Here is a 26,931-nt window from a genome sequence, read left to right as displayed (position 1 = left end):
ACTTTATAAAAAAATGAGCATAGATGCTTATTTTTAATGACTTATTACAATTCAGAAATAAATAGAAGAAAAAATAGTTGTGATTAACTTTACTAAAAAATGAGCATAGATGCTTATTTTTAATGACTTATTACAACTCAGAAATAAAAAGAAAAAAATAAAAATAGCAGAAAAAGAAAAAAACTATATAAAAAACTACTCAGAAATAAATAGAAGAAAAAATAGTTGTGATTAACTTTACTAAAAAATAAGCATAGATGCTTATTTTTAATGACTTATTACAATTCAGAAATAAATAGAAGAAAAAATAGTGGTGATTAACTTTACTAAAAAATGAGCATATATGCTTATTTTTAATGACTTATTACAACTCAGAAATAAAAAGGAAAAAAATAAATATAGCAGAAAAGAAAAAAAACTATATAAAAAACTACTCAGAAATGAGCATAGATGCGCTTATAGAGAAAATTCAACCTAATTTCATAATAAATTTCTACTAACTTCAGAGAAATTCAGTATGAATTTAGGTTAAATTTCCTGTATAAGGGCATCTATTTTCATTTTGAGAGGAGGTCAACAAGGTAGAGAGGGAGGGGCTTATAAACCGGTCTGAGCCCCCTTCGGTTGGCGAGGTGGGACTAAACTCTGGCCGCAACGAGGACCAACCTTTTAGTCCCGGTTCATATGCCACCAACCGGGACCAATGATGGTGGGCCAGGAGCGAGTCCCATTGGTCCCGGTTCGTCCCACCAACCGGGACCAAAAGGTCCAGACGAACCGGGACCAATGGCCCACGTGGCCCGACCGGCCCCCGGGGCTCACGAACCGGGTCCAATGCCCCCATTGGTCCCGGTTCTGGATTGAACCAGGACTAATGGGCTTGACCGGCCTGGACCATTTGCCCCTTTTCTACTAGTGAGGTTTGATACTGCTTCCGCTCCATCAACACTTACCCTGAAAAACAGCAAGCTATCATCTGCGAATAAAAGGTGGTTCACCGCCGGTGCCGACCGTTGGAAGAAGTGCTCTTTAATTAGTGATTTTGGCATATCTACAGTTTGCTTTGTCTCAAAAAAAATGTACGACTTGCTTTAGGCGAGATATAGTCGCCGCATAAGTTTGATGCAAGTAGGCTTGGCCTCATATTCTTACTGGGCTCTGTTTTCTGATGCTGCCGAATTACATGCCCAGCCCAGCTACACTAGCCGGTTTGCATCTCTGTCTCTCTGCAGAGTGAAGACGATTAGCTCCAAGAAAAAAAAAAGCAGAGTGAAGACGACGAGGCGGCCGGCCGGCCGGATCGCCACCGCCACCGCGCCGCGCCAACCCTCAGCCAGCCGGACTCCCTCGCGACGGCTGCTGCTGCCGGCGGCACAGCTAGTGTCACGAACTCATCACCACCCCTCGCCGGCCGGCCGGCCATGGCCGTGGCCGTGTCGACCACCGGCATCAGCAGGGCAAGCACGGCGGCGACTCCCACGCCCCGCCCTCACCTTTCGCATACCCCCCCCCCCCCTCCCCCCCTCCGCCTCTCGAGGTACTCACTCGTTCCTCTCCTCCCCTCATGTCCCTGCCCCCAGATCTCCACTCTCTTCTGACCTCCCTCTTCACATTTCCAAAGGAGCGAGGTGAGAGGCTTGTTAACACGTGGATTGCCTTCAGTGCCGTGGACAAATTTGAGGAGGATTGCGAGATGCTGGAACATTTGTTGATTGCGAGTTGTCTTCCAGGTTGAAACTGATTTACCGTCAGAGTGTTTCATTCTTTTTCATTCTTCATCATGTTTCTAGTTTCCTAACCTGTTTGTGAAAAATATTTAAACATCTTATACCGTGAGTGTAGTGGTTGATTCCCGTCTAGCATGAAGGCTATATCATTTGAAAGCTGTACTGAACATGTTGTTGGCAAAACTAGACCGACATAATCAGTATCTTTCTGAGTGGAAGTATGCCTTTTCATACTAAATACGATGTTCATCTGGTCCAGTTTAACTGATTTGTGCAACTAATTGATGGTTCATGCTTTCATACATTTCAGTTGATATTTTGCACGCGCGCGCGCGCGCGCGTGTGTGTGTGGCAAAAACTGGCCCTTACTAATCTGTTGAATCCCATGTAGCTTCTCTGGTAACTATTCCTACATATAGGAGGAATTATGCTCATGAAAAGGTTGAGTAACCTAATATTGATATTCAGGGAATTATGCATGTGGAGGAGAAGCAACCGCTGTGGAATTTCCGTTTTTCTTTGGTATCTGAGAAGAAAGCTCTTACAAAGTTTGTCCGTTCAGTGCAAGTGAGTGATATCCAAGTTAGTCAAAACATCTAGTTATCCTTATATCTCAGCACGGCTTATGTTCTGTACTGTCATATTTCGTATGTGCATCAGAGAAATGTGCTTTCTAGGCATGCTGGGCCGTACCGAGTCCAATAATTCATTAATATAATATGGTCATGTCCAGTGATCAATAAAAAGGACACCGGAAATTGGTTTCTAATGTCACTATTTTTTTCTACCATTTCAAACTTTATGTGTGTTGAAAAGAATCTATGTGGTAACTTCTGCATTTCCATTTCACATTCCTTGATCTAATTGCTAAATGACAAGGCAGCCTGTTATATAATATCGAGCTGTCGACTCCACATTACCTTGATATAGTTTGTAATCTTTAGTATTGTGATAATGTGTGGGAGGCTAAAGAAGCTGTTGTATTATTGATTGGAAAATGGAAAGTGTGAACCAATTGATGTGATGATGACTCAGTCAGCATTTGGTTATCATGATCAGCAATTTCTTTTTATACTTAACTACTGTATATAAAACTCACATGTTATGATCTGTTGTCCATTTCTGCTTTATTAAATATTGAAATTGCTAGTTTCATACTAATTTTTATAGTCGAGAAATTGGGGCAGGTGTTGTCAGTAGTTGTTAGTGAGCATACTAACTTTGATGAGGCAATACTTGTTACATCATTAATTTGCTCACTGTTTACTGTTGAATGCTAGAAAAACATGGATCATATATGTATGGATTAACTTGTCTTAGTTGCTTTAATTGACTTATTTTTGCTAATTTTGTTTCGAATTCTAGGTGCTTTAATTGATTTAATCTGGCAATTTCGTTTCAGCCAATTCGTTCACTATTAAGTCATACACTTATCCTTACTAGTGTTCACCTAACAGTCATCCATATTCAAGAGTGCCTTGAAATCCACCGCGTCTTACATTTAAGACGGCGAATGGGGGAGCATCCAAGATAATTTTCAGAAAGGGAGATGACCTCCGACAAGGTCAGCTGGTAATTATTCTAGTCTTGGTTTACATTTGATGGAAATCATTTTGGATTTTGTTCTAGTCTGGCACACTGACATGTATTGGCATATTTACGTACTGGTCTGAGGTAGTGGTTATAGTATAATATTTCTGTGAAGCCAGCCAGACTATATTTTCAGTCCTTGCTAAGTTGCCACTTAATAAGCTAAATAAAGTACTGTAGACTCTTTTCATTTTGTTTTAAAGTTGCCTGCTGCTGGAGTTAAAAATGGGTGGGGTTGAAAGATTAATTACATCTAGGGTCGTATCAGTGGGGGCAGTGTTTGGAACTCCACTTGTGTAGCCTTTATCATACATGATGAGATTAGACGTCGCACATCAGCTTGGCAGCATAAGTGGTGGTGATGAGAGGAGGGACTGCGTGGGTCCACAACCGACGGCTAGTCAGGCTGGAAAGAATAACGGGCATGGTGGCGAGCTCACAGGGTGGTAACACTCGGTCCCAATAGAGGGATGGTATTGTGGGGCTGCTGAGCGGTGACGGGAGGGAAGGAGGTGTGATGGGGGCAGCTTGCGAAGGGGCGGCGGCGTCATTAGGTTGTTGGAGAAGGAAAGATAGGCTGCAGAATCGCCGCCTCATCGTTGTGTGTCATCTCTAATGGTGGAGATGGCTGCAATCCTACCTTTACTCTGTTTGTAACTAATAAATATATAAACGCAGCCTCCTCCAGGGAGGTAGATACACTTCCCACAGTTTCTACGTCATATACATATATGTTTGTGAGCTGTAAAACACCATGCAATAAGCAACTGAATAATACATGTAGATCAACCCATTAATACAAAGATAGTATTTATTTGTGGGCTGTGAGACACCACGTAATAAGCAATTGAATGATGCATATGTAAATCAACCCACAAGTACGCTGGTAGCTTCTTCATTTAGATATTAAAATTATGAGCTGTAAACCCTATTCGAAAAGCAATTACGCACTACTCTCACAATAAGAAAAGCCTCTGAGAAGTCTAACCTAGCCCCAAACATTACATGACTTGGTAGTAAACAAAATGTGGCATGCAAGCTCACATATATGATAACATCAACCAACATTGGTATCATCTTCCTCCTGAAAGACCAGATATTGTGCCAATGCTCGTGTTTACTGAAAGATATGACAATGCGTAACGGTCAAACCCTTGACCCTGCATTTGAGAGAGCAGGCTGAAGCTCATGTCTGTATCTGTCAAGTCTGGGAGTTGCAAATCGCCATCGAGGTACCGCATGATACTCTGCATGTTGGGCCTTGCATTGGTAAACGGGTGTGCACATAGTAGTCCTAGCTTTAGCACTAGGCATGCCTCGTCAACATTATAGTCATTCTGTAGCCTCGTATCTACTGCCTCAGTCAGTGATCCCTTATTCCAATGCTCAAGAACCCAATCAGCTAACAAAGGTTGATCTCCTCGTGCATTGCTGTTAACTGGCCTTTGCCCACAGGCAACCTCAAGAAGGAAAATCCCAAAGGCAAACACATCGGTGAGAGGAGTTGCCTTACCTGTGCATATCAGTTCTGGGGCTAGGTACCCAATGGTACCAACCACATGTGTGGTCTGCATATCAGTTCCATGATCATAAAGTCTTGCAAGGCCAAAGTCACCTAGCCTCCCATTCATTTCACTATCAAGGAGTACGTTGCTTGCTTTGATGTCACGGTGGATGACCACTTTCTCCCATTTTTCATGGAGGTAGAGCAAGCCTGATGCAATATCCTTTATTATCCGAAACCTCTGAGCCCAGTTTAGTATAAGCATTTGATCATCACAATACAAATACTTATCAAGGCTACCATTTGACATGTAGTCATACACCAAAAGGAGTTCATCTTTTCTCCTACAATAGCCAAGCAACTGAACAAGGTTACGATGTCGGATGCGGCCAATGCTGACAACCTCAGCAACAAACTCCTTTAGGCCCTGTCTGGAGTCATGGGATACCCTCTTCACAGCAACCTCTAGTTTAGTTGATGGAAGGGTCCCTTTATATACCTTCCCAAACCCTCCTGCACCAAGTAGGTGTTTGTTCTTAAATCCTTCTGTGGCATGGAACAAATCCTTGTATGAGAACCGATGTGGCCCGAACTCGATCTCCCAATCTTCTTTTAGCTCAGCATACCTCAATTTTCTCCTCACAAGTAAAATGACCATAGAACCCACAGCAAATACGAAAATTGCACTCGCTATAGGTAGGATGATTTTCAGCAGCTTTGATTGATGCTTTGGCTGAGGTAGCTTTGGCAGCTTCGCAGAATTGATCAGTGGGGCTGGTTTGTTCATCCCAAAACTCCAACCAAGCACATAATGTCTTGAGTCGACCTCTCCACCTGAAGATGAGAAGCCGATGTAGGATGGATCTTGTAACACACTTGAGAGGTCATAATCTGTCGAGATGAGTGGCCTTGTAGGTTTCGCCATTTGAAGGGGAGCCATGGTCACACTGATTTTCTTGGCTTCACCATTGTAGTCGACCCACACTTGAATTGCATCACCGCTAGCAAGAACCATGTCTTGGAAGGTACCATTCCTATCATCATAGTATCCTGCAGGGTTGGACTCTAAAGACTGGAGGCTGTTGATGTCAATACCTACATGGTTGGTGTTGATGTCTTTGAACTCGATGTTTAGGACGGTGTCTAGCTCGATGGCGAAGATGTGGTTGCTCAAGTTGCCGTTGTTCTGGGAGTTCATGAGGCCCAAGTATTGATTGGCCAATGCAGTTGAGAAGTTCATGCTTGGGGCAACGACGAAAGCCAAGCCCTGTCGGCTCATGATTGGGTAGCTAGAGTGGATGGCAAACACGAAGGCGACTGAGAAAGATTTCACGGTATCATCATGCGATTTGCGGAAGTGCAATGGAGTTGGGTAGAACGCATGACCTTTGCAACCAAGCGAGCCATTGGTTAGTTCAAGGAGTCCGTTCGACGTGACTGAAGCAGCCTCGTCGACGGTGAGGTTGGTACCGGCTGTGAAGCCATGGTACAAGAGTTGGTCATCACTTGCTGCAGTGAAAAACGCAAGCTCGAGGCCAGAGCAGAGGAGGAAACAGAGGAAGAGGAACTTCATGTGAGATGGGTGCTTCTTTGTGCTTGCAGGAGCAGACTGCGATGCTATTTAACTTAATTTGCAGTGAGGTAAAAGTTGTTATCCTGCCCTCTCTTTTCCACAGGCATCGTTGTCTGACATTGATAGTTTTGGTATTTTATACTAAGAACATGTTTTGAAAAAACATGATAGGCATGACTTCAGTGCACAATCCTTTCCTCATGGTTGTAATTTATTTGCAGGGTAGGAAATTCTTAGCCACTCATCTCATGACTTCAGTGCAAAAGTCAGTCGTCCTTACTTTCCCATATTCTCCACTACACATAGCTTCACAAGTCTATTTTATATGTAGCTTTCGGTGGTTACACATGCATGCATGACTTGAAAAGTCAGTCGTCCATGTAGCTTTCCACATTGGTCATTGTTATGCAGTGTCATTTCAGTACGTCTATAATGGCTGCTACCATGTTTTTTTCTTCTGATTTGTATAATTAAACAATAAATATTTTACTGTTTCCTGGAAAGAACTGACACCCAAATTTACACAGCCTGTAGCATAAATCAGAATAGAATTTTATTTTAATCATGTTTTCCTTATGATACAGTTATTTATGATTACTACTCTAGATAAATGCGTGCAGTCAACTTAACATCATAGCTTCAGTTTGTGATGTGTAAAGATTACCTACCATGGAGGGAATCCGACTTTCAGGATACATGGTTAGGTAAGTAGTGGAAAAATCTTTGCTCTGCGGCTATAATTTATTTGCAGCTACGCATGCCTTCATAATTTATCTCATGTGCGTCGGCCTTGCTTTTCCATGTTGACTACTGCACATGGCCTCACAAGTCAGTCGTCTATGTAGCTTTCCATGGCTACACGTGCATAAGGCAGACGTCTAGGAGTATGTAGCATTCTAAATTGGGCATTGTCAGGAACTGTTGTAGGACAACCCTTTTCTCAATGGGAGCTTTATTGACTCCAACGTTGCATCGAGGCGATATGACTGCATAGAGTTCACACCCTGTCTGTACAGAACAAGATGCACAGAGTCCAAACAAAGACAAACTCAGCCGTAAAAAAAAAAAGACAAACCCAGTTCTAGAAGCTTCCGCACGAGGTGAGGTGGGAGAAAGGATTATACAAGGCAAGCCTTATTCTTGCAGAGGTGCAATGCAGAGAACCTCTTGGCATTAGTGGGGAGTACTTCACCACCGCACCATGACAAACTCACACGTACAAAGATTAAAATGGCATGGTTCGACGAAAAGAGTACATCCTAAGGTATTGGAGGGCGGATCCGAAGACTAAACCATCACCATCTGGGGTAAACATCTCCTTGGCTGCTTGCTCCAACCGGATACATGCCTTTGCAAAAAGCCCACTATGCTCTGGTCGCTCAAAGCAAAGACCACTTATCGAACAAGTGTGTATATGAGTTCGTGTTGGAGGCATGTATGCGTTCATTAAGTGGCACAACACTTGAAGGCATGGGTTCCACTTGTTGAGCACGACCCGGCCACCGTTGTGGTGGGTTTAGGGAATATTGTCTTCTCTACCATTGCACATACCCTAAGGGGTAGGCACCATGCTACTCCCAACAAGTGCATAGCGCCTTGCAGGACACATGTAAATACTTGTGTAGTTGTGTTCTCCTGAACACGCCCTACATATCTAGGTCTTGTTCTTACAGGCTATGATAAACCATACAAAATAAGAGCTTTTCATACTAACCAAGAATAATTCTCTATATAGGTCTTCCACATGTAAATACATTGGACAAATGGTAGCGTTTGGACAAATGTGCATCTAAATTGGAATAAGAAAGTGGAATTTACACCATCAAGGCTGCACGCAAGTCATCTATTGAAACTTCATTCTGCATCAGGGATGGAATGTTGAAGCTCATGTGTGTCAGATTCAGATCTGGTGGTGGCATATCACCATTGAGATACCGCAGAACCTGCCTCATGTTGGGCCTTAAATTGATCAATGGGTGTGAGCACAGCAATCCTAACTTCAGAGCTAGGCATGCCTCATCAACATTGTAGGCACCTCGGAGCTTGGTATCCACTGCATCTGTGAGAATTCCTTGGTGCCAATGGTCAATCACCCATCTGACCAAGGTGAGTTGGTTGCCTTGTGATGCTGGCTCAATGGGCTTTCGCCCACAAGTGACCTCAAGAACAAACATGCCAAAGGAAAACACATCACTAAGTGGGGTTGCTTTGTTGGTGTGTGCTAGCTCAGGAGCTAGGTATCCAATGGTCCCAACAACATGTGTGGTTTGAGGTCCAGTCTCGTGGTCATATAACCTTGCCAAGCCGAAATCACCCAGCCGCCCGTTCAGTCCATCATCGAGGAGCACGTTGCTTGGCTTGATGTCTCGATGCAACACAACTTTCTCCCATTCCTGGTGAAGGTAGAGCAAGGCAGACGCAATGTCTTTGATGATTTTGTATCTCTGGGCCCAGGTTAAAGTAGGCTTCTTCTCCTGATCATACAGGTACTTGTCGAGGCTTCCATTCGACAGGTATTCATACACCAAAAGAAGCTCAGCCTTGCGACGGCAGTAGCCATGCAACTGCACGATATTGCGGTGCTGGAGGCGGCCGATGCTCGCAACCTCTGCCACAAATTCCTTCATCCCCTGCTTAGAGTCGTGGGAGATCCTTTTCACAGCAATCTCCACTTTCGACTTTGGAAGCACCCCCTTGTACACCTTTCCAAATCCTCCAATCCCCAGTAGATTCTTGTTCTTAAATCCCTCGGTGGCGTGAAACAAGTCCTTGTATGAAAACCTATGGGGCCCAAATTCAGTTTCCCAATCTTCTCTAAGCTCGGCATACCTTAGCCGCCTTCGGACAAGAAGAATGGCGGTGGTGCCCACAGCAAGAACAAATGCCGCAGAAACTATTGGCAGTACGGTTTCCAGTACCTTGGATCTAGCCTTGGGGCCTTGATGAGGCAGCTTGGGCAGCTTGGTGATGTCGATTGCCGGAGCAGGCCTGTTGATGCCGAAGCTCCAACCAAGCACATACTGCCGCGAGTCGAATGAGCCTGTCGAGGCGGAGAAGCCGACGTAAACCATGTCTGGGAGCACCGTTGAGAGGTTGTAGGTGGTGGAGAGCAGTGGTTTGGTGGGTTTGGCCATGTTTACGGGAGCCAAGCTCACACTGATCTGCCTGCGACCTCCGTCATACTCCACCCACACCTGCATCATTTTGTAGCTTGCGAGTGTCAGGTTTTGGAAGTTACCCTCGTCGCGGTCGTCGTAGTAGCCGGCGCTGCTGGAGTTCACGGAGACGAGGTTGTTGATGTCGATCCCGACATGGTTGTTGTCAATGTCCTTGAACTCGTCGTTCCAGTTGGTGTCGAGCTCGACGGCGAAGAAGCGGTTGGCTGGGTTGCCGTTGTTGTGGTCGTTGATGAGCCCCAGGTACTGGGTGGGCATGGTGTCGGAGAAGTTGCTGCTCGCGGCGATGATGGAGGCCATGCCGTGGCCGCAGGTCTGGGCCTGGACGCAGTAGATAGCAAACACGTACGAGACAGCAAAGGACTGAGCCTGATCCGCTGTCCCGTTGGGCGCCTTGCCGAAGTGGAATGGAGTCGGGTGGAAAGCATGGCCTCTGAGACGAAAGGTGCCATTTGTCAGCTCAAGCAGGCTGTCTGGTGTGATGGTGGCGGTGCCGTCGAGGGCGAGGTTGGTGCCTGCGAAACCGGAGTAGACGAATTGGTCTTGTTGCCCGGTAGCAAGCTCTGAAAGATCAAGGACGAGGAAGAAGAGGAGATGTTGGAGCAAGGAGAGACGCTTGATGCTTCTCATGGCTCCTGATGAACAGAAGTATCTGGACAAAATGAAGAAAGATGGAGAGGCATAATCACATAAGCAAGCTTGCCGTCTACTATTTGGCAGTATTTTGCTGCAGTTGGTCAGATTCTCTGGAAAAGCATCCCCTGACCAACTCCTGCAGTATTGTATTGTGCACAGCAAAATATTGCTTCTTTGGATCATACTTTTGTTGTCCTCATATGAAGCACGTGTGGATTGAGCTAGAAGCAAAGCAGTCTTACATTGCAAAGTCAAGGTCAATGAAAGCTGCTGTGATGTCGGTGTGCAGATATTTCTCTTGTTGTGGTTGGTGGAAATTACCTTGCTGCAAGTGAGTGGCCAAGTTCTTCTGAAGTTGTGACATAATCTTTGACTTGAACAAAGTCAGTCATATACATATGTCAACCATGGCCTCAGAAGTCCTAAGTCAATCGTCATTGTTAGATTGTGGAGATCACTCAAGAAGCTAGTGGCGAACTCCGATTTCATGGAAGTTGTGGAGATCATGAACGATGGTGGACCTGCGGCGGCAATCTAGGACAATGAAAGCTAGCTGTGATGTCGATGTGCAGATATATTTCTCTAGTTGTGGTTGGTGGAAATTACTTTGCTGCAAGTGTGGCCAAGTTCTTTTTAAGTTGTGGCATAATCTTTGACTTGTTGATGAGCAGATATATTTCTCTGGTCTAGTTGTGGCTGGTGGAAATTACCTTGCTCCGAGTGTGGTGCATGTGGCCAAGTTCTCATGTTGTGACATAATCTTTGGCTTGCACAAGTCAGTCCTATACATATGCCAACCATGGATTCATAAGTCATAACTCAGTCGTCAATGTAGGGTATTAGTCATTGTTAGTGTCGCAGCACTACTTAATTGCTTGAACGCGATTTGTCGATTATAATAATATATGTTGGTTGTTCTGTCTATCATAATAATACTATATGTCTATATACCTGATGCAGAGGCCCACCTAGCTACTGCCTTACATTTGTTTTTCATGCCCTGTTCTTCTTCCAGGGTGACCTCTGCTGCGATTTCCTGTGTTCATTCGGAGGAGACGGCTGATTAATAGCTATTCTTCTGGTCACTTAAAACTGATGTAACTCAGTTTCTTGTATGTACCCGCGAGGGCCATCATGGGCTCCACCTGCGCCCTATTGCCGGCCTTCCGATGCGGCGCCCCGACCTCCCTATAGAGGACCAGAAGCTTGCAGTAGCAGGAGCAGCAGCATCTCGGACCCTCCCCTCCTTCCTTCCCCTTCCTGTCAAGTTTTTGTGTGAAAAGCAATCTTGATCAAAAATAAATCTGCTTATTTAATGGGCTGCCACTTCACATTGATTCAACATGGCTAGTTTATCGTATCTTTACTGTTTTAGTAGTTCACCACTGAAAAAACCACGGATTTGGAAAAGAGTTGTGGATTTTAAAAAGTTCATTCATTTCAAAAAAGTTTGCGGATTTAAAAGATACTCACAGATTTGGAAAGGAGTTGTGGATTTAAAAAAAGTTCATAAATTTAAAAGTAATTTTAGGTTATAAAAAAGGCTCATGAATTTGAGAATATATCATGAATTTGAAAAAAATCACGAATTAAGAGAAGAAAAAAAGAAGAAAAAGAAAAAGGAAAACCGAATAGAAACCGTTCTAAAATAAACCACAGAAAAAACCGCACCAGAAAACTGGGGGAACCTTCCAAAAACCAGCGGAAAAAATTCCGCATGGGCCGGCTCACTACGCAAGCGATTAGGTGGTGTGTGCGCTGTGTACCGTTACAGCTATAACTTGTGCTTTAAGCGTAGAATAGGAAGTGGCTGACATCCTGCCTCCGTTTAGTTCCTGGCAAGTCCTCGCCGCGGCCTCCCTGTCTTGGCCTTGGGGCTACGTATGTTGCTGCTCTTCATCATGTTATCTACGGACGCATCCAAAATTCTCAGGTAACTTTTTGTAAGATGTGTTTAGAGTCCGACAGTGTCAAAAATCGTCTTATGTTACCCTCCGTCCCGAAGTAACTCACAAAGACAACAGCGGCAAATATAAAGGCAAATGGTGATGGTTAAACCATTTTTATTCTTTGTGTGAACACAAAATTGCACACTACCACACATACACTCGAGCAGCAGATGATCATGCCTTCATGCCGTCCGCAAGAGTATGGAAGTTTCCGGGTGAGGCGCCCCCGTCCTGAACGCTCACTTCCTGTGGCGCCGCATTCTTCATGGCCTCCGCGAAAGCATCAAAGTTTCCGTGCGAGGAGCCCCCTTCCTGAATGCTCTGGTGCGCGGCCTTCTTCATGGCCTCCACCCTCTCCCTCATGCCGGCGTCCCCCATCAGCTCCTCCACCCTGCCGGCGATGTGCTCCTTGGTTATGACTCCTGAGTCGTCGGCGACGGCCTTGAGGCCGACCTTCCACACGTCGGAGATGTACACCTGGTTCACGAACTGGTCGGCGAAGTAGGGCCAGGCCAGGAACGGCACGCTGTTCCGGACGCCCTCCATGGTGGAGTTCCACCCGCAGTGCGACACGAAGCACGCCACCGCCGGGTGCGCTAGCACACGCTGCTGCGGTGACCAGGAGACGAGCTTGCCTTGGCCGCCGACACCGCAAACGCGATCCAGGAAGCCCTCCGGGTAGTCGTGGACGGCGCCGTGGCCGATGTCCGGGCGCACGACCCACAGGAACGGCCGGCCCGAGAGCTCGAGCCCCAGCGCGAGTTCCTCGAACTGGCGCCGGTCGAACATGGTGAAGCTGCCGAAGGCCACGTACACTACGGATCTCTCCGGCTGCGTGTCGAGCCAGGACATGCACTCGTCGTCCTCCGGCTGCCAGAAGTGGCCGACGGCCTTGCCGCTGCGCTCGCCGGTGAGTATTGGGCCAACGGGAAGGACGTTGGGGAAGAGCTTGAAAGACGCCGGCTCCGCGTCCTGGAAGGAGTTGCAGATGACGAAGTCGCACTGCTCCATTGCACGAACGCCGTCGACAAGGAGCCGGTAGAGGGTCGCCTGCTGGTCGTGGTCGCCGATGCAGTTCCATGCGAGGTGGGCGCTGTGCATGACAGGCATGTCGGGGCTCAGCTGGAACGTTCCCTCACCCACTGTAGATCCTGCATGCAAAGACGAACTTGTCAGTAAATAATGTAAGAGAAGTCAAACAAGTTGCTCGGTCAGTTTACCATCTTCCGCATCGATGATGTTGTCCTCGATCAGCTTGGGGAAGCTCAGCAGGGTGACCATGACGGCGGCCGACGCCGGCCAAACGGCCCCCACCCGGATCCCTGTCCTTCGCGCAATGTCCACCGCCCAATACCCGACGTTGTAGTCCGTCACCATGCACGTGATCTTGCCCGGGCACGCGCCGTCCTCGCCGCTCCGGAGAATGAGCTCCTCCACCCGCGGCGCCATGAACTCCGCCATGAGTATGGTCAGCCTCACCAGCTGGTTCCGGTCCTCCCCAGGGGCCATGCCATCCGGCACCTCCACGAGCCGGATCCGGCCCAGCCCACTGCCGGCACCGTTCGACATGGCGGCGACGACACGGGCGTGGTTGAACTCGGTGTTGACGAAGGTGACGTTGAAGCCCCTGTCAGCCAGCGCGTGCGCGACCTCCATGAGTGGGATGACATGGCCCTGCGCCGGGTAGGGGATGACGATGGCGTGTGGTGGACACGCCATTGACGTAATTATAACTGAGATCTTGGCAGCGGTGATCCTAGCTAGTAGCTGTCGATGCTGTGTAATGACCGGCAGAATTTATAGTGGGAGAAGAGAGTGTGGAGACACGCACCAAGAGCCAAGAAGAAGGTATAATTCTTGTTGCTCCAGTGGTTAATCTCGTTCTTGGACCTTCTAAAAAATTGAGCTGGTTCTTGTTGGGGTTTCTTGTTGGGGTTTGCACAGCAAGAAGAATAGTTATGGTCTGGCATTCTACTTGTATTTTATGATCAGGCATTGTACTTGCATTTGATTCGTTGGAGAGTTTCTTGTGACTGTCGAGGCATAGTTTTTTAAAAGCATAGGAGATAAACACACTTGGCAACTCGACAACTTCAGTGGTTTACTAGAAGCTAGCTAGTTCTTTTACCAAGTCTTCACGACGATAGTTTGCTGCATATATGCCAAGTAAGAAGCAACAATTAACTTCGCCCAAGATGACATAATGGAACCTGGCTCCCAGCTGGGAGGCGTATGGAAAAAAAAATCTACTTTTTTATCCCATCTTTTGTCATTTTTGACAGGGATTGCCTCATTTAAGAAATTTTAATCAATTTTACCCCATTTAAAACTTTGTACCACATTTTACCTATTTTATTTTTCAATAGTAAGTTGATCCTTGAGTAACACTACCTAGCCTATCCAGCTCGGAACATTCGACCGATATAAAATATAACGGACAAAAATATGTACTGCAAAATGAATCATGTGTTTGCTCAAGATGTTATGTTACGTGTATCATCATTTATCGTCTCAAGGCGATGGTTCTTCTGCTCCCTCCACACTTGCTTGAAAACAGTACTACTCCCTCTGTTCTGAAATACCTTGCAGATTACGCCTTGCCAATGCGAGCTTTGACCAACAATTACCCTTGCTGGTATACTTATGTTGGATTCACATTTTTCTCACCTTGATACAAGTGAGACCACCCTAATGGATCCAGCAATTTCCCCTCCATCATTGTCACCTCGTCACGGATTCTTACCTCGCTACGGGCAAAACCACCCTAATGTTGGGTGGTGGTGGATGGCTCAGGGCTGGCAGTGGTGCAGCTCCTTGACAGTGGAACACTGCATTTATCCTATGTTAGTGGGTTCAATGTTGTTGCTGGTAGTTTGCTCGTTCGACCGCTGACTTTTTCACCATGTTGTCTTGTGGGTGGTTACAACATTGGGAAAACTTTGTTTCACCATTCTAGTTTTTGCTCACTATGTTATGTCACTCTAGAATGTGACATCTCACTTTTATCACACTTAGCTTTTGACAATATATCACAAATGCCAGGCCGTGGCAAAAGCAAATATTTTTCATTTCATTTTTACCACTCTTAACTTTTGATAATGTATCACAATTCACACCGTGAATTTTTTGCTTTTTCCACGGAATGTCAATTGTAATGTATTTTCAAAAACTAAGAGTGGAAAAGTGAAATGTCAATTTCTAAAGTGACATAAACCAAGTGGGCAAAAGATAGAGTAGCAAAAACGAAGTTTTTCACTACAACATAACCTATATTGCACCACCCAGCCTTAAATATCCTTACGCAGTTGAACTTTGTGTTCTCTTATAACTGTGTGTGGAGTGTTTTTTGTGTTTTCCTTGTTCTTGCATTAGCAGGATGTGTTGCTCCTCGGGTTTTAAGTTTTTTCAAGGTTTTTTTATCCGGTTTCACTGCAAGAAGACAAAGCAGCATATTTCTGCATGCCCCTCCTTCCCATCCACATCCATTGTCTTCATCCTCCCTTGTTATAGCATTGTCGTTGTAAGAGAATAAAATGAAAAAATGAAGATACTTATCTGTAAGAGAAGAGAGAAAGTAAAATAACATGTGGCGCTCATAACTTAAACACATAATCAAGAATTTCTTATTCCCCTGGGACATATCAGGGAAAAAGTACAATGTGCATGTTTGAAGGAAAAAATGTTGAAATTAAGTAAGTTGGTTACCGTTAATGGATATATGAAGAATATCTAGTGGTGAGGGCTATGTGTTTTCAAGCTAAAAGAAAACTTGTGAGTTTGAAAAAGAAAGCAACGGGAAAGTCATTATATAGGGAAAAATATTCTCAGCATGACCCCCGAACTTCAAAAGGTCAACATGCAGCTGAGATTATTCTAATAGAGTCACGTAAAGTGATGGTTAGTGAAAATATGAAAATGAAAGGAGCTACAAACGAATCAAATGTTTTCATGACAATCAACCTTCGGATAGATTGTAACAGATGAGAACATCAAAGAATTTAAATTATCAAAATAATTCTAACCAGGGCAAGTCAATTGATTCACAAGAAGAAAAGAAATCAAGACCAATACTCACTTATTGCAGTCTGTTGTCCGTATGAGGGGGGGGGGGGGGCATTGCCCCCTTGCCCCCTCAAGCTAACACATAGCTCCGCCCGTCCGCGTAGTGCATGTCCGCCACCTGCAGCACCTTCAACGTGCCGCCCTCCCGCCGGAACCGCAGCCCGCCGCCGCCAACCCTGAGGAAGCGGCGGATGACGCCAGCGGTCGGGCCCTTCTCCTCTGCAACGAGCCGGAGATCCCCGCCACCCTGAGGAAGGTGGAGCAGCCGCGCTTCAGATCCAGCCGCCGTCTCGCCGAGCTCCCCCTCCCGCACCACGATCTCCACCTTGGCCTCCTCCTCCCGCGGCTCCAGCACGGATCGAGTACCGCCGCCCACGGATCGAGCACCGCCGCCACGAATCGAGCACCCCAGCTGGTAAAAATGTCACCTTTCACCGACGAGAGGGAGGCGGTTTGCTAGGGTTATGGGTGGTGAGGTGCAAGACTGCGGTGAGGAAGACACCGACGAGAGGGAGAGGGTGGCGACTGGCCGGCGAGCGACTGGCCGACGAGAGGGCGAGCGGTCGGGGTCGGAGACAGCGAGAGCTGTCGGGGAGAGAGAGTGAGAGCCGCGAGCGGTCGGGGAGAGAGCGAGCAGGAGGGCAAAATGGGAAAGTGAAGAAAAATGACAAAGCATTCCGGCGTGGCATGGGGCCTGTTGTCAGCTACTGAATGGCAGGGCGTGCGGCCTATTTTTTGGAAGACCCCTTAAAACTATTTTCTTAGAAATAGGACCTCACAGATAAACGGCTGAAATAAAACTGAAAGCTAGACTGGTAGGGAATCGAACCAGTGAACTACTGTTAGCTCGCGGCTAGCCAGTCGACCGCAGCACAGTTGTATAGTCAAAACTGGATTCATGACCATTATGTACACTAGGCGAAACAACATAAATTAAAGGAATTTAACAATCCAGCAAAAATAGTGTCGGGTCTGTGATCCAAACATCCGACAAAATGTTATATATCAGCCTTGGATACCACTTCTACCAAAAAGGTCTCATGTTTCTAAAGTATAATTAATATTTATGACTATATAACAAACATGATTTCAAAAAGAATTTAAATTTGACATGTCATTTTAAAACATATACATACAATTTAAATATTTATGAATTATAAAAATGTCTATTTTATTCAAATATTATTCATGTGAGGATCTGCAATCTGAGGGCGCACTAGGTTTGCTTTTTTTTAAAACACACAAACTTTTATATATTATATAAACTTTTTAAAACAACACTTTTTTTCTTAAAGTATGAACACTTTTATGTACTACATAAATATTTTATTTATAACATGGAAATGTATAGAATTATATGGGAATCTATTAAATATACAAAACTTTCTTAAATTACTTTAATATTTCATTAAAAATGTGAGCACTTTTAAAAATTGTAAATTAATTTCATTTAATATTTAATATTTTCATTTTAAAATTATTTGTGGAGATATTTTATTAAATCATATAAATTTTTAATGTACTTTAATTTAATTATATATATATATCATTTATAACACACAATTATAAAATTTACATAGTTTTACAAAAACTGGAAAAAACTGAAATGTTGAAAATGGTCCATTTTACCCACACGAGCGCATTATGTTATATAAAGATAAATTTATCCTTTGTAAAATTACATGTTCTTGGTAGTTGTATTTGTTGCTGCTATATAGTATTAGGGTGCAGGTTCAAATAATTGACCCGGCACTATTTTTGATCGAATAAATTAATTTGTTTATGTTGTTCAACCTGCTGTATAAAAAGCGTGTGAATATATATATGACAAAAAATTTCACCTTGTCTGCTGGTTAGCCACTCCCACATGAGAGGTACAGGTAACAGGTTCGATCCCTCACCCAATTAGTAAATTTAGTTTTGTTGTTTCTCACCGAGGTCTTTATGTAAGGAGAAAACAATTCAAGGGGTTTTTCCACATAAATCAGGACACTTGGGGTGCCTCGTCAGGGCCGTGGACGTATACATATAAGATGTGAACCGTATTTGCACGTCCATGCCAAGTTATGGAACCAGTTCAATGTATTTTTCAAGTTCATGCACTAAAATGCACATTCGTGACAAGTTCAAGCACCAGTGGTGTAATTACCTCTTGATTTTATTATAGAGGAAACTAGTTGAATGTTTGTGTACTATTTAAACAATTGATTTAATACAAAAACGTTTTCCAAACATGACAACAAGTGATCATACAAGGACAAATATTGATTCTATATCCTGCTTCTTTTATCCTTGATAATCGCCCATGTCTCCCTAGCTAGCCACCGTCTCACTGCAAGAAGACAAAGCAGCATATTTCTGCATGCCCCTCCATCGTCTTCATCCTCCCTTGTTATAGCATTGTCATCGTCTTCATCCCTCACCCAATTAGTAATTTTAGTTTTGTTGTTTCTCACCGAGGTCTTTATGTAAGGAGAAAACAATTCAAGGGGTTTTTCCACATAAATCAGGACACTTGGGGTGCCTCGTTAGGGCCGTGGACATATACATATAAGATGTGAACCGTATTTGCACGTCCATGCCAAGTTATGGAACCAGTTCAATGTATTTTTCAAGTTCATGCACTAAAGTGCACATTCGTGACAAGTCCAAGCACCAGTGGTGTAATTACCTCTTGATTTTATTATAGAGGAAACTAGTTGAATGTTTGTGTACTATTTAAACAATTGATTTAATACAAAAACGTTTTCCAAACATGACAACAAGTGATCATACAAGGACAAATATTGATTCTATATCCTGCTTCTTTTATCCTTGATAATCGCCCATGTCTCCCTAGCTAGCCACCGTCTCACTGCAAGAAGACAAAGCAGCATATTTCTGCATGCCCCTCCATCGTCTTCATCCTCCCTTGTTATAGCATTGTCATTGTAAGAGAATAAAATGACAAAATGAAGATAGTTATATGTAAGAGAAGAGAGAAAGTATCTTTGAATTTACCACCCTTAAAGGGGTCGAGCCTGACTCTTTCTTTGCATTTTCGGTACGGACATAAAACATCTCTCAGTCTTTTTTCATACATGTCATCCACATCGGATTATCAGTATCTTTCCACCATCCTCCCTCTCTCCGTTGCCCGGCGTCCCAAGTTCTAAGTCGCACGCGTATCCCGCACGCGGTTGGAAATGTCTGTAGAGTCGACGGTGCGATCATGGGGTTTTAGACTTTGGGAGTAGTCCGCATGTGGTTTGTTTGTATTGGTTTTCACCCGGTTTTCCATTAATTAACTGGACAACTCTCTTCTTCTTAATTAATTGATGAGGCAAATCTTTTGCCTCCGTTAAAAAAACACAATAACTTCGCCCAAGATGACGTAATGGAACCTGGCTCCCAGCTGGGAGGCGTATGAAAAAAAAGAATCTATTTTTGTCCCATCTTTTGTCATTTTTACAGGGATTGCCTCATTAAGCAATTTTAATCAATTTTACCCCATTTAAAACTTTGAACCACGTTTTATCTGTTCTATTTTTTGAGCATTTCAGGTACTTCTACCTCCGCTGCGCAAATTAGGTTGAACTCCGACGACATGCCGATTTTTGGGTACATGTACCTGATGCGTGCTGTAATTTTCGGGAATCCTGTTGTAATTTTTATTATGTTTGAGGTGCTCCTATTTTCTACTATGCATTATACACCGTAAAGATTTTGTTTCCTCACAAATAAGGGCCTAAGATTTTGCATTCAACACCCTAAAGCTTTTGTTTCCTTGCAAACAAGGCCAAAATTTAGACAAGTCATGGGAATTTCCGTTAGAAATTTCGGCAGCATAACACGTTGGGTAACTAAGATGTCACATAACAGTTATGTATAGTATTATAACTAAGATGACACATACATATGTGTGAGCAGAAATGTGTGCTTTGCCTTCTCCTAGCATCAATATCGGGAAAAAATCCGGAAGAAAAGAAAAGAATGAAAAAATCGGAGAAGTAAAATAACTCAAGCAAAATAAAATGAAAACCACATTGAAAACCAGGAAAAGCAGCTGTTTTTGCCTTAAGTAATACGTGCCTAACGTACTTTGCATGTGCTTTCCTTTCTTAAAGCCAAGCGACACAGGCCGGCCCAATATTGAAAAACCTGCAGCGATGCGTATGCTTAGGGCCCGCTTAAAGCGAAAAATAGTGCCCGCGCTAAATAGAGGTTCCTCGCTGGTATTTTTCCTTGTGTTTTCGCTGCTGGCTTCTTCTTCTTCTTTCCTTTTTTCTCTTCTTCTTTTTTTATTTTCATCAAATTCCAAAACCAAATCCTCAAAAAAAAATCAAATTCGAAAACCATTTTAAAATTCATGAAGATTTGTTCAACTTCATGATATTTTAAAACATTTGTAAACTTTATGAAGTTTTTAGAAATTCAAAAACATTTTTTCAAGTACATTAACATTTTAAAATTAAAAAAAAAATGAAATTCGTGAATTATTGAAAATTTCATGAACTTTTACTCATGCCAGCGGGCAACCCGACGTACCCTTGCACAAACGTTTTGAGGACTATTCCTTCAAGCACGCAGAGTGACCGACGGTGATCCTCCGACTGATATTCTGTCGGACATCTTGTACTCCTTCTGTACCGATATACTACATAACTATGCTTGTTAAGGAGGGGCACGTTTGGAAAAGGGGGGGGGGGGGGCATACGACCCGTTTTTTCAAATAGTAATTTGAAAAATGGTCGAAATAACATGAAATTTGTTGGCAACAAACTTGACTCATTGTCCTACTCGTAAAAAAAAATTGGAGGCGAAATGGCTTTTGGGGTATGGTCCAGGACAAAGGCAAAATCGGCACTATATTAGGTGTACTATTCACTCTATATTGTCAAGGACAATTTGTTTTTCTGCTCAGATTTTTTTGTCGGCAGCTTTTATTGTCAATTTTTCTTATGACTGGCACAATAAGTCAAGTTTGCTCGAAAAAAGTTTCAGTTTTTTCCCTGAATTGCTAAAAAAACCTAACAATATTTATAGGGTTCATCTACCACCAGGTTTATAGGGATATTTTCCTGCTTGTTAACCAATATAAAGTACCAAAAGGCATTACATCGACAAGAAATGGACCCTCTTATTTAGTGACCGTTCGCTGAGAGGTGGCATGTGCGAACATTTTACTGGCAATTTTAGTTAGCCGGGGGGTTTTGGCAGTTTGACATTTTCTAGGATGAAGGTTGAAAGATATCGCCCTCCTAGAAAATGTATGTTGTTCCGAAGAAACTGCCGTCCCCAAGACAACTAAAAACGACGGCAAAACCGTTCAAAATGCCACCATCCCCAGCAGATGATCGCCAGTTGGCTTTTCGTAAAAAATTGTTAGGCCATAAACTTATGTCGATATAATTATTTTCCCGGTGCAAGGACTGAACCAAAAGACTAGCTGACCGAAACAGCACGGCCGTAACTCATCATACAAGCATATACAGACTTGTATAAAAGACTGGAACAACCATCGAATCTGAACTGTCCATATTACATAGTAATTCTGACAAATAGAAGGATATGGCCTACTACCACCCACCCAGCTTAAGCTACAGTAGCACCGCATAACACATGCTACCAACCATACATACATGCATAGATAAATAACTACTTCCGCCGGCACCTAGAGCCAAACCAAAGCCACATTCATATGCTAGGACACGGCATGTCACGGTAATGTGGCCAGTACGGGAGAAGAGACCAGGCGACAGTGACTTCCATCTTACAAGAGAAAACTTCAAGTTTAGCATAGCTTCTGGAGGATGTCTTAGCTGCGAGTACTCCAGAATCCCGTCGGACAGATCGATCCACCAGGTGACGCGCCATGACAGAGACTCTCAGCTGCCCGTCGTCTTCAACAGACACAACACTTCGTGAGAGCTGTATCGAGCCATCAGCTGCAACAGGCAATTTGTCGTCTCCGAAACCAAGCAACTCGATTTTCTCCTCGTCTATGCTGGCGGTAGTGGCGGTAAATACACCTCTGAAACCTTGTGGCCACTCCCCGCCAACCACTTTCACACTGATGGTGGCCTCCACGGAGTGAACCATGTCACCCAATGTCAACTCCATTGTGCTGAGCCTGCTAGTCCTGACGCGATTGAACACATAGGAATTCATTGAGCCGGAAATATAATAAGGATCGACGTGATAGCTCAACTCTTTATCCTCAGATTCAGTGGCGCCCTTCACTTTCAATGCAACCTCAAACCACACAGGATCCACCACCACAATAGCACGGCTAGGACCTGTCAGTGTCAGATACGGATTCTGCATGCAGACATTATTTAGTAAGTAATGTATCGTTTATCTCAAATAGGACAGCAACATATATGACAAATATATGTTGAAAATAAGAGAGAATGTGCATTCGTCGACAAACAATAAAAAGGGGCAGCCCCAGTGCATGTAGCTCCCGCTTGCGCAGGGTCTGGGGAAGGGTCCGACCACTTTAGAGCCAGTAGATTTGAGTCGAGATAGCTTAAATTAAATATCTGTCGATAGCAAGCACAGAAGAAAGGTAAACTCGTGACATGCAAAATTAAGATGTAATTTAGAGCCAGTAGATTTGAGTCGAGATAGGTAAGAAAGCATTTCAAGTCTTCAAAGCTGAAGCAAGTTAACAAACATATGTAAACTAAACCCAAAGGCATTGAGCATCATCACAATGAAAACATAACTTGCAAAAACATGTGTAGTCTGCAAACAACATACAAAGAACGGGGCATATTATTAGGGTGTTCATATACTACTGAAAACAGGTATCTCAAAGGTTAATTTGTCAACAGATCACAACTGTGTTCAGCATTTTCAAGCAGAAATTTACAAGAGAACATGATAAAGTAACAGGTACAAACAAAATAAAAATGGTCTCACAGACTAGGGGACGCTATGGATTCGAGAATCTACCTACGCCCTGTGGGAGCACAACTAAAGAGGTCCAATGTATCCTCAAAGGGAACAACCAAGAGTAGGCTAAATGTTGTAGGCGCTCTTCCATAGAATTCTCCCACCCACTCCCTTCCCCTCCCGCTCTCTCAAATGGGATGCGATCACACGGCTTGCTATGATTATAATTGTCCCAGGCGCTCGCTGCCGCCGTCCCATCAAACACCTAGGCAATGGAAGGCCTTTGTCCAGTGCATAAGAGGCAAGAAACAATTTGCCAGAGAAAAAGAAGGGAGGCGCCAAGAAAAAGGAATAATGGAATGCCATTCCCACGAACCAACCCTCCCAAAGCAGGAAGGGGACAGATCAATGGCTTCGAAAGTAAGCCGTCGGAGAAAAAAATGGAGCACCAAATTCGATTTGGATAACTGGGGAATGAAACAGATTCATTGATACCAGGGCAAAAGGGAAAGGCCAAAGGAAGAGGACGTCGCTGAACAAGGATCTAGCAGACGGCGAGATGCCATGGATAAAGAAGGCGCGTATCCTGCATAGGCTCTATCGTCGATGACACCCACCAAGCCAAACAACTTGCCATCAACATGGACAGGCGGCAGCTGGGAAGTGTATGGGAGGGTGAAGCCAGGGGCCAAACCCTGCAGAGGAGCAGATCCGCCAGGGAGCCATCCTCCACTGCTTGCAAGAGCTCCAGCCACCAGGTATAGAGCAAGGAAGAGCAGGAGAAGACTAACTGGCACATCTGGTTTATTAGAAAGATAACAACACCTAATATCATAGTAGGGGGATACAGGCCTCCATCCCTCTTCTTTCCACCGCTGGAACCACCGGAGATGGGAGAGAGAGTGAGGCCAGAGGAGGAGGTGAGGTAGGAAGAGCTTCAGGAGAGGAAAGATCGACCACATGGGTAAACAGCCACTTAGGGAAGAAGTCTCAACTGGTTGACACTGTCTGATGGTGCTTAATGTGAGTAGTCTAATCTCTTGTTTAAATCGCATAGCAACTTTTCTCTAGAGAATAAAATCCAGTTGTTTCTCCGGCTGTGTAATAACTCTGGATACAAGGGAATACCCCAAGTTCGATTTCATTGCAGGTGGAGAACTTGAGAAGCAGGGTGTGTGCACAATCCATGGTTGGATTGAACGAAAGTTGCCAGGGCCATGGTTTTATTGGCAGCTATACATACTAGCAGAACAGCTATATGCCGGCAAGTGAACAGGTTTTCCAAATCGCACACACACACACGACGCTCTAAGAAAACAATATAATCCATACTGCAGCTATAAACACATACTCTACCACACTCCCATACTCTTAAAAAAGCTATATACTACTCACTAACTATACATTTTCCAAAGTGTACATACTCCATATTATATATTCTAAATACAATATACCGCATAGTGCATACTCTTAAAAAGGTTCATATTCATATTACAGAGTGCATACTCCTGAAATGTGATACACTTCTTAATACATGCTCCATACTATTTTTCCTTCAAAAAACAGTGTGCCCCAACCAGATATTTTTGTTCCATCTTATGGAATAATAAACATGGTGGTATTAATATCCTTATCCGATCAAGAACTTTGTTCCATGTGGCCAATAATTAAAGAGGTGTTTGAACCAACACATCACTTGCTGGATTGCTTACTTAATTAATAAACTTAATTAGCAAAATGTCTTCTGAAGCATCCACATTAACCCGATCAGGCTTGTGGCACAGGAAGGTTAAATAACGATGGATGCCTAGGGAGTAACTACACAGGGGAGTACCCCAAAATTCTTCATATATATGTGCCAATGACAATGCCAAGATCATATATTCTACATCTACATATATATGTGGCACAGACACAGTGGCGGAGCTTGCAGCAAATTCCTGGGCGGGCTGGGTAGGCTAAATTGCATGAAATTGGTTTTTCCCCGGCCCATGGGCCGGCTATAATAGGAGGAGGTGGTGCAAAGCTGGGCGGGCCATGGCCCATGTAGCCTTGCTGAAGCTCCGCCACTGCACAGACAGTTTCATCTTCGCAAAGTCTACAAAAAAAAGTAAATTATTTTCCCTTCCACTTTATATTCTAAATCTGTAATTTGACCATATATTTACTAATATCATCACACTGTATAGCGCAGCTGAAAAGATCAGACCAAATAGTTTTGATGGAGGTACATACATAGACACCAAACTATTAACTGTCAGCGGCAGGCCAGGAATACAAACCTCCTTGTGGATCATTTGGCAGTTATCCCTTTGGCGCTGGAAGATAACATTGCGATTATGATCCAAACAATCTCGTGCAGCAACGACGCCAAACACTTGCAGCGGCCAGTGCACTCCATCTTGTAGTCCCGCAACTTTGACTGAAAAGACCTGCAGAGTTCTTATGGGGTGGGCTGTGCCACCTGACGACTTGTTGTCCGTGTAAAGCATGGATGGGATACGCGCTGCATATTATCGATGTCAAATTGCCAGTCAATCAATCAATCAATCAATCAAGATGCTCACAGGTAGCAGTAATAATAAGCAATGGAGAGGGGAAGAGTCGATTTGGCAGCTTACTGTTGTCCTCGAATTTACCAAAGGATTTGGGATAAAGGTATTCCCAGAACTCGCGGAACTCCTTGGCCTCGAAGGCACGCCAGTCGGAGGTATCCTCGTCGGGATCCATGTCCTTGAGCCTCAGGGCCTCCATGTCTTCCGCGATCCACTCCTTGCGGCACTTGACGGCCTCGGGGTCTCCCGTGGCGATCCACTTCCGGAGGGCGCTGGACTCTTCCGGCCGGTCCTCGTTCCTGCGCGCCTCCTCCGCCTTGGCTCTGTACACGGCCGCCGCCGCGACGTCCTCCTCTGTCATCGTCTTGGCCGGCTCCTTGATGACGATCCCCTTCATCCGCGCCAGAATCTTGGCCATGGCTGCTTCCACAATCTCCCTTGTCCTCGCCAGATCTTCAGATTCCGCTGGGCTGCTCCCCACCTCGCTGACGCTCATCTCCACCGGAACCGCGGGCGCCGCCTTCTTTGAGCTCTTTCCCGTCTCCGTCTTCCGTTTCTTCATTTTGCGGCCGGGGCCTCCTCTCATCCTCCTCTCCGCCTCCTCCTGAGCCCTCATCACCTCCCTCCTCTCCATCAACATATAATTAATGTAGGAGTCCACTTCCGCCTCCGCCTCCGCCATCGCCGCTCTGCTTATGCGAAGAAACCCTAGACTTGCTCTGTCTGGGTGGAGGATTGGGGATTCGTACTGTTGAGAGGGCAGGCAGGTTAGGCTAGGCAGTACAAACATCTGGAGTTTTTTTTTTTTAGAAATCTCTCACGCTTTATTCATTCAAAAGCAATTGTCATAGCGAACCAACCCGTGGTTGAGATGGTTAGGTGGACAGTGGTATCCCCAACCCACCAGAGTTAAAATCCTGGTGCTCGCATTATTCGTGGATTTATTTCAGGATTCCACGTCGACAACGAGCTCTGGGTCATGGGGGTTGCCGAACCAAACATGTCTACCTATATCTAGGTTACAAGCAAACTGACCCCAAATAATGCCCGACCTGGTCGTGGCATAAAGCTGCAACTGTCCCACCTCTCTGTGATCTAACCACCGCCCCATCAACGTTAATCTTCGCAATGCCGCTCGGTGGAGGAAGCCACCACTTCGGTCGTGGTATTGCAACACTGGCATTACCTTCATGCACTCCTCCGGTTCTCAATTGGCCCAGCTCGTCAATGTAGTTATTGATGAAAGATGTTGTGCGTTGAGGGCTCTCAAAAATCGATTC

General features: G+C 44.6%; 4 protein-coding genes and 1 long non-coding RNA gene across 7 annotated transcripts; 1 reads left to right on the top strand and 4 right to left on the bottom strand.

The window, feature by feature from the left end:
• The first annotated feature begins 1,237 nt into the window (after positions 1-1,237).
• LOC123106205 (uncharacterized) lies at positions 1,238-12,077 on the top strand. 2 transcript variants are annotated; one of them, XR_006451242.1, is made up of 5 exons: positions 1,238-1,537; positions 1,622-1,730; positions 2,196-2,294; positions 3,185-3,291; positions 11,222-12,077. It is a non-coding gene; the product is annotated as an uncharacterized lncRNA (long non-coding RNA). The 2 variants fall into 2 exon arrangements; XR_006451241.1 differs by having other exon boundaries at positions 3,185-3,299; positions 11,222-12,074.
• Positions 4,209-6,398, bottom strand: LOC123106190 (L-type lectin-domain containing receptor kinase SIT2). Its single transcript, XM_044528418.1, has one exon. The coding sequence runs from the start codon at positions 6,392-6,394 to the stop codon at positions 4,391-4,393; it is 2,004 nt and encodes a 667-aa protein (XP_044384353.1). The 5' UTR covers positions 6,395-6,398; the 3' UTR covers positions 4,209-4,390.
• Positions 8,115-10,348, bottom strand: LOC123106197 (L-type lectin-domain containing receptor kinase SIT2). Its single transcript, XM_044528423.1, has one exon. The coding sequence runs from the start codon at positions 10,198-10,200 to the stop codon at positions 8,209-8,211; it is 1,992 nt and encodes a 663-aa protein (XP_044384358.1). The 5' UTR covers positions 10,201-10,348; the 3' UTR covers positions 8,115-8,208.
• Positions 12,078-12,329: 252 nt separating the features above from the next.
• Positions 12,330-13,874, bottom strand: LOC123086262 (UDP-glycosyltransferase 83A1-like). Its single transcript, XM_044507977.1, has 2 exons — positions 13,376-13,874; positions 12,330-13,306 (listed from the first exon to the last, which is right to left on the bottom strand). The coding sequence occupies exons 1-2, from the start codon at positions 13,872-13,874 to the stop codon at positions 12,330-12,332; spliced, it is 1,476 nt and encodes a 491-aa protein (XP_044363912.1).
• Positions 13,875-21,670: 7,796 nt separating this feature from the next.
• On the bottom strand, positions 21,671-26,410 carry LOC123106173 (uncharacterized). Of its 2 annotated transcripts, none has more exons than XM_044528401.1 (3): positions 25,718-26,409; positions 25,379-25,602; positions 21,671-22,517 (listed from the first exon to the last, which is right to left on the bottom strand). In XM_044528401.1, exons 1-3 carry the CDS (start codon positions 26,331-26,333, stop codon positions 21,894-21,896), a joined length of 1,464 nt encoding a protein of 487 aa, XP_044384336.1. In that variant the 5' UTR covers positions 26,334-26,409; the 3' UTR covers positions 21,671-21,893. The 2 variants fall into 2 exon arrangements, with proteins under 2 accessions (XP_044384336.1, XP_044384343.1); XM_044528408.1 differs by having other exon boundaries at positions 22,174-22,495; positions 25,718-26,410.
• Between the last annotated feature and the right edge of the window lie 521 nt (positions 26,411-26,931).

This window comes from Triticum aestivum, chromosome 1B, assembly GCF_018294505.1.
Source record: "Triticum aestivum cultivar Chinese Spring chromosome 1B, IWGSC CS RefSeq v2.1, whole genome shotgun sequence".
In the NCBI taxonomy this organism is placed as follows: Eukaryota; Viridiplantae; Streptophyta; class Magnoliopsida; order Poales; family Poaceae; genus Triticum; species Triticum aestivum.
This window is presented reverse-complemented; position numbering and strand designations above follow the sequence as displayed.